Source organism: Miniopterus natalensis, chromosome 7 (genome assembly GCF_054644295.1).
Source record: "Miniopterus natalensis isolate mMinNat1 chromosome 7, mMinNat1.hap1, whole genome shotgun sequence".
NCBI lineage: Eukaryota > Metazoa > Chordata > Mammalia > Chiroptera > Miniopteridae > Miniopterus > Miniopterus natalensis.
Genome location: NC_142087.1, coordinates 15,275,625 through 15,287,016, shown reverse-complemented (window position 1 = coordinate 15,287,016; position 11,392 = coordinate 15,275,625). Strand labels below are relative to the sequence as shown.

General features: G+C 55.6%; 1 protein-coding gene across 1 annotated transcript; it reads left to right on the top strand.

The window, feature by feature from the left end:
- Positions 1–1,181: 1,181 nt before the first annotated feature.
- On the top strand, positions 1,182–11,392 carry SCRT2 (scratch family transcriptional repressor 2). The gene is made up of 2 exons (XM_087818563.1): positions 1,182–1,314; positions 10,605–11,392. The coding sequence occupies exons 1-2, from the start codon at positions 1,182–1,184 to the stop codon at positions 11,390–11,392; spliced, it is 921 nt and encodes a 306-aa protein (XP_087674689.1).

Sequence of the window (11,392 nt, the reverse complement as noted above, 5' to 3'; positions counted from 1 at the left end):
CGCTCCCCCTCCCTTCCCCCCCTCCCTTCCCAGTCCACGTGTCTCTATTGTCTGCTCCCCGCTTCAGGGAAAGACACAGCCTCGGATGTGTCAAAACCACCACCCCCCGGCAGCAGGGAAATTAATTACTGGACGATTTTCACTTCCTCTTGCAGCGTCCGCCTGAGCTAGGCACCGGAACAGGACCGGCTGAGCGGGGCGGGCATCGCGCGGAGGACTTGCTCCCCCCACCAGTCTGGGAGAAGAAAGTTGAACCCCAAACCCAATAGGGGGCTTCAATGGGAAGCTGAGCTGGGGGTGGGACGACTCCCTTTAGTTAAAGCTGAGCGTCCACATTGGCCACTTCAGAATTGGGGGCGAAGGAGAGGACTGGAGGCAGGAGGGTCGCGGCTGGCGAGCTCACACTTTTTTCGTTGCACCCCTTCCCTGTGTCCCCATGTGCCTGAACCCCACCCGCTCGGAACCGCTCTCCCCCCCTCCCCTCCGCGTCTCCCTCTGTCTTGCACTTTTCTTGTCCTTTCTTTGCATCGCTGGGGCGCTCTCTTTTTGTGTGTCTGGGTCTCTCTTTGCCTCCCGTGGGGGGGTGAGTGTACGTTGCCACTTCTCTCCATCTTTCTTCCGCTCTTCTTGCGTCTTTTTGTCTTATCTCGGTCTCTCTGTTTCCACCTCTTTCAGTGTGTCTCTTTTTCTCTGTATGTCTCTTTCTGTCTGTCTCGGTGTATCTCCTCTCCCTCTCTCTCTTCCCCCCACCCTGTACACACTCCCCTGTCTCCTCTCGCCCTCACTTTCTCCCCTCCTGCCTGCCCACTGCTCCCTGCGCCTGGCCTGCCCCCACCGCCGCCGGTTCAGGGGAACGTGTGCGGAGCGATTGTCCTGGGGGACATTTGATGGATTAGAGCGCTGAACAGTTCCATTGCTGGGGGACCACCTGATCTCCTCCAGCTTGCGTCCCATATAAAGCCGGCAGCCGGAGTGCTGAGCACAGCTCCAGCGATCGCCCGCCTGCGCGCCGCCGCCGAGCCCGACCGCGAGCCCAGCCCGAGCCGGGCCGCCGCCGGCCCGCCGCCCGCTGGGAGCTGTCCAGTGCTGAAACCCTGCGCGGGCAGCCAATCGCGCCGCCCGGCCGCCTCCCCCGCCGGCCTCCGCGGAGCGCCCCTGCCGAGCCCCCCGCCAGCCGCACCATGCCGCGCTCCTTCCTGGTAAAGAAGATCAAAGGGGACGGCTTCCAGTGCAGCGGGGTGCCGGCCCCCACTTACCACCCCCTGGAGACCGCCTACGTGCTGCCTGGAGCCCGGGGGCCGCCTGGGGACAACGGTGAGTGGGACCCGGCGGGGGGGGGGTCGGGCCCTCCCCAACTCGGGCTACAAGGAGGGGTGCGCGCGGCGGGGAACCCCGGGGAGGAGACTTCCCTGGCGGTATGCGCCTCCCGGGCTTCCAGAGGGCCCGGGCGGGCGGGGCAGGAGCTAGGTCCCTACAAAGGGAAAGTCGCAGGGTCGGCCCATCCCGAAGACGGGCGCCAGACCGGACTTTGAAAGTTGTGGCCCTAGAACCGGGCTAGAGTGAGGGGGGGTGAGAGAAAGGAGAGGAAGGGAAGCCCATGAAGGGCTAATGCTGGGGGGCTAATGCACAAGGCAGTCTGAGGGTCTTCTGTCCCTGGTTGAGTGAAGGAAACTGGCTGCCCCGGGGTGCTCCCCTCTGGGAAGGTAAGCCAACCTGGACTACCAGTCTCTGGGGAGATGGGGTTGGCTCCCTGGGGGTAGTTGGGGGTGCCCTCCTTCCTTTCAAACCTCCTCCTCCTGGCGATGCCAGACAAGTGTTCTCAGACCCCCCTCTCTCGGCAACTCTTTTGTTACCCTCAGCCACATGCCTGCCAAAGGCTGGGCCTGTCCTGGGGACTGCGAAGAAGAGGGGGTTTCTAGGAAGGGTTCCCCCAAAGTGGCTCCTGGTCCCCTGGACTGTACTCCCTCCCCACTCTGGCTTCTCACCCCCTTCAGAGCCAGCACTGCTGCTCCTTGTAAGTCCCCCACCCCCAACACACTCCATCTCTTCTCAGAGCAAGTTCCTGCAGGGACAGGGGTTTGGGGGGCAAGAGAGGTCATTCAGGCTCAGATGGGGGTGATCTCCGGAGGGTGTGGGGAAGAACCAGAGACCGCATCTGTGGACCCCCATCCTCAATCAAGAGGATCACAAAACAGGTCTCTTCTGATGGCCCCCACCAGGGCAGGTGTCTGAAGAGGAGGCATCTCTTTGGCAATAAGAAATCTGACATCACATGTGGCATCAGCTTTGGGAGGGGTAGGGGTGTGTGTGTGTGCGTGTGTGTGTGTGTGTGTGTGTGTGTGTGTGTGTGAGAGAGAGAGAGAGAGAGAGAGGGGGGAGGGAGGGGGAGAGAAAGAGAAACGGAGAAAGCGAGAGAAGAAGAAAGGGCTGAGGTTGAGGGGGAAGCTGATCCGGCAAAGGCAGGAGCCCAGGAGGGTAGGAGCCCTGCTTTGGGGATTTCCAAGCACTTCACCCACATTCCATCACTCCGCCAAGCCAGGTAGCAAGAGGGGCTGGGCAAAGGGCTCTGTGACCTCATCAAGGTCAAAGAAATTAGGGAGTGATCGGGAATGCAGCTACAGCCCCACAGCCCCTGGCCTCACCCAGACTGCCAAGAGAACGAACCCCCTTTCTTGTTGCCCGTATGCCCCTTATTCTACTGTCCTCTTTTCTTGACCCCAGGGCCTCTTGGAGTCCAGCACAGAAGCCCAGGGACATGGCTGGGCTTGGCTGAGTGCTGGCTGGACAGAGGGTCGACCTGGGGCCATGCCAGGGCTGGGGCGCTGGGGGGGGGGGGGAGGTTGTTGGGAGCTGGGTAGAAACTGAAATGCCTCAAGATTGCGATGTGGATCCCGTGGGAACTGACAAAAGCCCTGGGTTTCTACTCCTTGAGGCGCCCTTGGTTCTGTCCCCAGGCCAGCTGAGGAAACCCGAAGAAGCCCAGAGAATTTCTCATGCACAGCCAAAACTGCAGGCTGTTCCTCAGGAGGGAGGCAGGAGTGCTTTGCCTTGAATTGAGTCCAAAAAGCTTTAAAAGGAGCCCCTGAGTGAATAGCGGGAGGAGGGTCAGGGCAAAGCCATCAGCAGAGGAGCTCCTGTGGAGGTTCTACCAGGTTTAATACCCTAGAACCACCTTTATCTTTGGCCCTTTCCCCAAAGGGCTCCAGACCAGCTCCCTGGCCTCCAGGGAATCCCAAAACTGTCCTGATAGCCTGATACCTGGCCTGGAACTCTGGGAGGCCTGGGCTCTAGATCTCTGACTTGCTGTGTGACCTTGGGCAAGTGCCTTCCTTTCTCTGGTCCTCCATCTCCCTAGCAGCAAAAGAGTTTGGATAGCATGAACCACGTATCCTTCCAACTTTGACAAGCTCAGCTTCTATGAAGGTCAAGTGTGATGTGGAAGGCACTGGAGATGCCTGGATGAGGGTCTAACAGAATGCAGGGGCCATTGTCAGGGTTTCTGAAGGGCTTTATTTACCATCTGATGCCTGACTGAGGGTGGCAGAGTTTCTGAGACCCGGCATTTTCTTGGCTTCAGTCTTTGCAGGCTGCCCCATGGTGAAGACAGGTACCCTGGCCTGGCTGCCTTGGCAATATCTGTAGTAGACAGTTGGTGCCAGAGACCAGGGGGTGACCCTTCAAGATGGGTACCACCAGGAAACACAGGGTCTGCCTTATCCTGTTTTCAGGGGCCTCTCCCATCCATGGGGTGTGGCCAGACTGGGCAGTTAGGGTTCCCTCACTCTACGGTTGGTAGGGGTGCTGGGGGTCCTTGGAGAGCCTGCCAGCTCCTAGTGGTCTGTTGTCTCCGCTCTGCCGGAAATAACCTTGCTGAGCGTTTGAGGGAAGTGTGAAAAATTGCTGAGCTGACGTTTTTCTCTCCCAGCGTGTGTAAGTGTGCTGGGTAAACAAGGAGAAAGGGGGGGTGAGGAGAGTGAAGGAGGAGAGGAGGGAGGGAGAGGAGGGAGGGAGAGGGGGGAGGAGGGGAAGGAGGGGGAGGGCCTGGGGCTGGAGATAGTTCCAGTTATTAGAAAGATCCTCTTACAAGCCATTCTTGCAGCAAGGACTGCAGGGTCAGGAGGAGGATGGTGGGAGGGGAGGGGGGCGGTGAGGAGGGGGCCTGTGAATGTGGAGGTCAAGGGAACCACAGGGCTCCTAGCTGATGAAAATGCAAGACCCCAAATAAAAGAGGTGTACCCCCCAGCCTGAGAATGCCTGGGAGTGCTGGAGAATTCCTAAAGGACCCCCCCCCGCCACACACACACACACACACACACACACACACACACACACACACACGCCGAGCAATGCTCCTCTTTGCCTTCCTACTCTGTTCCTTTTCAGCTTCCATGGGCTGGGCACAGGGTGCAGCAGGTGTCTGGTCTCCAGCCCCCCCAACCACAGACCCCATAAATAGGGGAGGGGCAGCCCCCAGAATGGGGAAAGCTCCAGGTCCCTCTGTAGAGCTCCCTGACAGGAAGACTAGATCTAATTTCACCAGCTTCTCCAAAACAATGCCTCTTTTCTCCTGCTCCTCTACTGTTTTCTGCCTCCTTGGAGACTTCCCTTCCCCTCCTCTCCCCTGGGTGATTCTGAGCACAGATTCAGTCTGTGGGTGAGATGCCAGCTCACATCCTCCTAACCCTCTCAGGCCTGGCCCACCAACTCCACCAAGCTCACCCCTTCACAGGCCCAGGCTCCTCTCCTGGGAGATGCTGGGGACTCTCGCCATACCAGGGAAGACTGCTATCCATCCCTTTGCACAGAAGAGGTCTCTGTGGACCTCAACTAAGTGTCTACCTTCCTTATGCCTTAACTCTGAACTCCAGATGGGCCCCAGACCCCTCTTACTCTGCACCCCATCCTGGCCCTGCCCCCCTACTTCTTCAGAGTGCATCCGACCCAGGCAGATGAGGGATCAATGCCAATCCAATAACGTAGTTGTCTGCCCTCCACAGCTACATTAAACCCCCCCTGCTAGCAGGCTGAGGAAGCACTCCTACTTTTGCCCATGAGCTTATCTAGTTGACCACATTACACCAGTGCCCACTTCCTCTTACTCCCTCTGATGGCGCCGGGGAGTCGCTCCAGGCCAGGCCTGGGAGCCCAGCTGAAATGCCCCAACACATCCACCCTACACTTCAGAAAGTCCATTGGGAAGCAGGGATACAAAAGGGCTGCCCCAATCCCTTGGCAGAGGGAGCCTAGAGAAGGTTTGGGGAGGTCCTCAATAACACAAAGCAGACCCATGTGGGTCTTCTTTAACCATAACTTTCTGGGACATCTTGGTCTTGGTCCAAGTCCAAGATCCACTCCAATGTCCAAGCCCAGATCTGAGGTCCAGGTCCAATGTCCATATCCAACCTTACATCTAAGCCTAGGTCCAAGGTCCAAGTCCAAGGTCAATGTCTAAGATTATAGGTCCAGTCCAAGATTCAGAACAAATCCATATCCAAGTTCAAATTTCAATGTTCAGGATCAGAGTCCAGAATCAAAATCCAGGTCCAGTTTTTAGTCCCAGGTTATGTCCAGAACTATTCTCAAGGCTGGCTAGGTTCAAGTCTTAGACCTATAATTAGCTTTATCTGTGGCTTTGGACTAATCTTCCCTACTCTAGCCTCAGTTTCCCTCTAATGAAATCAAGCAGCTGAATTTGCTGTCTTTCAGCTCTGATTTTCTAGGGATGCAGAAATCTGGTTTTCCTAAGAATTAGTCAGTGGGGGTGTGGAATAACAGGGCCCATGTGGGATATAGAATCTGGGGCCCACAGTCCCCCCTAAAGCCTAGGGTCATAAGGCATACATGAGGGCCCAAGCTGGGCCTCCACTCTGAACAGTCTCAGTTTGTGTTTCCTGCAGGAGGGCAGGAGAGTACATCAAGTCCCTATGTCAGCACAGCAATTCATATATCCCAAAGACTACCCCCCCCACACACACACACGCACACACACATAGACTGGGCAAAAGGCAATGAGCACACGGGAGTATTAGTTCTGACCCACAGAAGCAAACCTAGGGCCAGGGAGGGGCCATGACTTGCCCAAGGTCACAAGGACATAAATGGTGGACCCTGTCACACCTCCTTGGTGGATGCTTCATCCACATTCTAGGGGCCCCCACAGCCTGAAGGCCTCTGTGGGGCATAGTGAGACAGTGCTGAGAGAGATGAGGCCCCCAGAACTTCTGGCCTCCTTCCCAGCTGTGGTCTCCCCTGGAGTGTCCACTGCCAGCTTTTGGGCAGGAAGAGAGGTTGGAATGGGCTCTCTGATTACACCCTTCTGGGGCAGAGAGAGGGTAGGGCAGGAAGCAGGAGGCCTGGAGAGAGGGCACACATTGTGTAAGACACCTGGTCTCCAGGAGGCGGCCCAGAAATGGCCTGCTGGAGATTCCCTGAGGGAGCAGGAGGCTGCTCCACCAACCAGTGCTGGGCAATTCAAGACCCTCAGCCACCCACTCCTATCTCCAGACCCCTTGAAAAATCTTTCCTATTGATTTCTGCAGAGCTGTGGACCTCCCTGTGGGCCACAGGAACTGGGTCACAGTCAGAAAAAAAACAGAATAGGGGGGATTTCAAGAGGTAGGGATGGTGGGGAGGGGCCCTGGAATCCTCTAGACACTCCCTGGTTCTGGGTCGGGGGTCATGAGCACCACACAATACAGCCCTGGTCATGTTGGGCCAGACCTCACTCTGCCTCTGTTCATCTGGATTCAGGGACCCCTCCCCAACAGGCAGGTAGATCAGCTGTCAGGCCCCTGGAGGAAGTGGGTGTCATTTCTGGTCCAGTGCCCAGGGAACCGCTAACAAAGATGCTATAATAAGGGGAGGGGGAGGTACCAGCCCCTTTGCCCAGCTCTGTGAGCAGACAGGAGAAACTATTTTTATACCACTTTGCTGCTGACAGACCTGGCTTTCTGCTCAGCTGGCTAGAGCTGATTCTCGAGGCCCGAGGCCCTGGCACAGCAAGAAGCAGCTCTAAATATACCCAGGCAGCAGCCCCTCCAGCCCCCACCACCAAGCAGGGCTGGGCTCTCCTCAGGAAAGTGGGCCACCTGGGAAGCTGGCCGATCACCTAGCCCTCTCTTTTTCTGCCCATCTTGAGACAGGCAAGTGGGATTGGGGCTGGAAATTCCCTGGAGGAAGTTTGGAACCCTGAGAATCTGGGAGAGCCTGGGAAAAGGAGCTCTGGACTGGGAGGCAGGAAGCCAGTCTCACGCTGACTCAGATTTGCTTTGTGACCTGAGGTGGGCCAAGGCTCCTCTCTGGGCCTGATTCTGTAGAACTAGGGCACCAGAAGTGGTGACCATTGTGTTCCCTAGGACACAAGCTAATTAAAGCACTGAGCAGGGTACCTTGTACACAGTAAGAGCTCAGTAAGTGTTAGTTGTTACTTTTATTAATTATTATTATTTACAAAAATTTACAAGGGGCTGAAGCATTTTCTAGAACAGCTTCTCCCCACCCCTAACACCCCATCATCCCCTCAGACACAGGCCAACTGGTGGATATTATTTGAAGAAATCCAACACCCCTCTCCCCACTGATTGAAAAATCTTTCCTCCCCCAGCAGGTCTCCATGCCCACTCAGGTGTTTTGGGGAAAACACAGGCTTTGAAGGGTTTCAACCCTAATACCTCCTCTAGTAACCTTGGGAAAATCCTCTCCCCTCTCTGGGCCTCTGGGATTATTAGTGCAGTGCCTGGCGCATGGTGGGAGCTGGAATAGTAGCAGTCCTAGCAGCACTTATTGGAGATTCCCCTACCCTCACCCCAACGGGTCAGATAGCTGGATAAGACAGTGTCTACAGAGGGTCCAACACTTCAATGCTCATAAAATTCCCTTCTCACTACTTCTTTGGGTGCTGGATTTCTATAAATGGATTCTGGACCTCCAATCTGAACTACCAAGACTCTTAGGCAGGGAAAACCAGAAGTCATTATCAGGTGCCATGGACAAGACATCTCCACCCCATCACCCCACATGCAGGGGTAGCTCTAGTTCCTGTCCCTCAAATGGGGGAATTGAGCCCAGAGAGGGCGCATGACATGTCTGAGGTCACAGATCTAGGGTACGAGTACAAGGGCCAGCATGAAAGCCAGGTCTCTTTTCTCTGGGTCCCTGGGCCCCCATGCCTCTATGGGGACTCAAACAAGAGAGCCCTGTCTCACTGTGTCAGCTGAGGAACAGCAAGCTCAGCCTTCTATAGTCACCTGTGGGACAGGTGACCTAAAACCCACCTGGGTTTCTTGTACGGTTAGAGGATAGCTTATAGTGTCCTAAAGAATTCTCCAGGGTTGAGGCCCAGACAGGTGAGGTGCTTGGCTCAAGGCCACACAATGGCCCTGGGCATGTTACTTAACTACCTTGTGCCTGAGACACCCATGTGTGTCCCCTACTCTCTGGCAGATTGGAAGGATATCACCAGGAAATTAAGGGATAATAATGATGATGATAATAATAACAACAGCTTGAGAGGCTACTGTGTGCCAGGCATTGTACTAAGGGCTTTACATGCATTAATTCATTCAATCCTATTATGAGCTTCCTTATACAGATGTGACATAAAAAGGTTAAATAACTTGCCAGAGATCACACAGCTAGGGAGAGGTCTGTTGATCTGAGAATGAGATGGAATTGATGGGTGAGGGACAGGACAATGGGCATCACTGACAAATCTATTCAGCATGATGCAGAAGAGGTCTGTAGAGCATCCCAGTCAACCTTCACCCTTACAGACCCAAACCAGAGACCTTAAAGAACCTGGCCAAGGTCACAAAGCAAGTTAGAACTACCTCCTCCTAACATCCCCACACCACCCCCACAGCCCATGCCAAACTCCACAGATGCTGGGTGTCAGGTATGGCCCCACAAATTCCTGTCCCAAAGGCAATTAGACGAGCAACCTTTGTTGGAGGTACTCCTATTTCTATGAGAGAGCCTCCCAGAGACAGGGAGTAAGATGCTGCAGTGTTGCAGGCTGCCACCAGATGGCGCTGCAGGCAGAGAGCCCAGTTTGGGCGAGGACTGCCTGGTTCACTGAACTCCTGCTCCTCGCCAGAAGTTTTCTAACAGGAACACGAGGTAGAAATGACACATCCTGGGTGAGGAAACAGAGAGGAGCAGCAGGATATGTCCAGGCAGACGCCAAGAAAACAGCAACACAGAAACCCCTCTGGGGAGGTTGTTATTATCACTTAACAATAATGGCCAACATGTACTGTGGGTTTACAATGTGCCAGGCACTGGGTTGGAATCCTGACTAAGTTACTAGCTTGCACCCCTGGGTATGTTAATGAACTACCTTGTGCCTCAGTTTCCTCATATGTAAGATGGTAGCAACCTTAGAGTATGAGGGGAGAATGCATTCATGTGTGCGAGGCCCTTAAAATCGTGTCTGACACATAAGTACTATAGGATTATTGGTTACCATTTACTTTCCACTTATTGTTTACTCGTGGACTCCTTACTACAACTGTATGAATTAGATGCTTTTATTATCCCTCATTTTACAGCTAGGCCATTAGATGGCTTCTAGTGGAACAAAGTAGGCTCCAGAGAAAGTACAAGGAAGTCCCCTTCCTGGAGCACCTATTATATGCCACACCCTTGTCCTCTTAAGTCTTCCAGCAACCCTGGGGTGGGGGTGGGGGTCTAACAGGATTGTGATGCATTCATGCAACACCTATTCACAGCATCTCTCTTTTGAACCAGGCACAGGCTGGGCACACAGATCCAGCCCTGGGAAACTCACAGTCTGGTGGGGGAGGCAGACAATTAAATAATCTTCCGTGAAATCACTTTTTCAAGCAAGTAAAATGCATAATTATAATAGCTAACATTTATGTAGCAATTACTGTGTGCTCCCTTTCTCTCTTTCTCAATTTCCTTACATGTAAAATGGGGATTATAATAGTACCTACTTGGTAAGAGTCTGTGACGATTAAATGAGTTAACATGGGTAAAGCATCGAGGCAGAACCTGGTGCACAGTAAGAGCTTAATACATGGTTCTAGGCATCACTTTACTCAGTACTTCCAAAACCCTGGGCAGGCGTGTCCAATTATAAGCTCCATTTTGTAGACAAGGAAACAGACTCAGAAAAGTTACAGGACTGGAATGGCAGAATAATGTCAGAATAGAGAGAGCGTGAGCTTTGGCGTCAGACTGCCAAGGTTTAAATCTTGGCTCCATTTTCTAGTGGTGAGCTTAGACTCTATGTGCCTCAGTTTCCCTTTCTGTACAGTGGGTGCAATAAAAATCAGACCTTTTCTGTGTGGCTGTAAGCACTGAAGAAGCTGGTGAAAATAAAGCCAGTAGAACCGTGGGGGGCTCTGTGCTCCATGGGAGTGAGGTGGGAATTTTACTGTACCCTGTGCAACAAGAATTTGAACCCATGCAGCCTGGCACCAAGAACAAAGATGCCTGACAGCGACCTTGTCTTACCAGCAGCGTATCTCTCACGAGCAGCGAGGGAGCAGGGGGCTGGAGAGCCTGGGGAGTGGCTTGCCCCAAGGGAGAGGCCCTCTTCAGCGCCTCATCTTCCTCCCACTATCTTCTCGCCCCTCCAGGTTACCCCCCGCACTGCCTTCCCCCCAACAGCTATGACGCGGACCAGAAGCCGGGCCTGGAGCTGGCGCCCGCCGAGCCTCCGTACCCGCCGGCGGCGCCGGAAGAGTACAGCGACCCCGAAAGCCCGCAGTCCAGCCTGTCCGCGCGCTACTTCCGCGGGGAGGCGGCCGTGACCGACAGCTACTCCATGGACGCCTTCTTCATCTCCGACGGGCGCTCCAGGCGGCGGCGGGGCGGGGGCGGCGGGGACGCGGGCGGGCCGGGGGACGCCGCGAGCACCGGGGGGCGCGCGGGGCGCGCGGGGGCGCCGGCGGGCGGCGGGCACCGGCACGCGTGCGCGGAGTGCGGCAAGACGTACGCCACGTCCTCGAACCTGAGCCGCCACAAGCAGACGCACCGCAGCCTGGACAGCCAGCAGGCGCGCAAGTGCCCGACGTGCGGCAAGGCGTACGTGTCCATGCCCGCGCTGGCCATGCACGTGCTCACGCACAACCTGCGCCACAAGTGCGGCGTGTGCGGCAAGGCCTTCTCGCGGCCCTGGCTGCTGCAGGGCCACATGCGCTCGCACACCGGCGAGAAGCCGTTCGGCTGCGCGCACTGCGGCAAGGCCTTCGCCGACCGCTCCAACCTGCGCGCGCACATGCAGACGCACTCGGCCTTCAAGCACTACCGCTGCCGCCAGTGCGACAAGAGCTTCGCGCTCAAGTCCTACCTCCACAAGCACTGCGAGGCCGCCTGCGTCAAGGGAGCCGAGCCGCCGCCGCCCCCCGCCGGCCCCGCCAGCTGA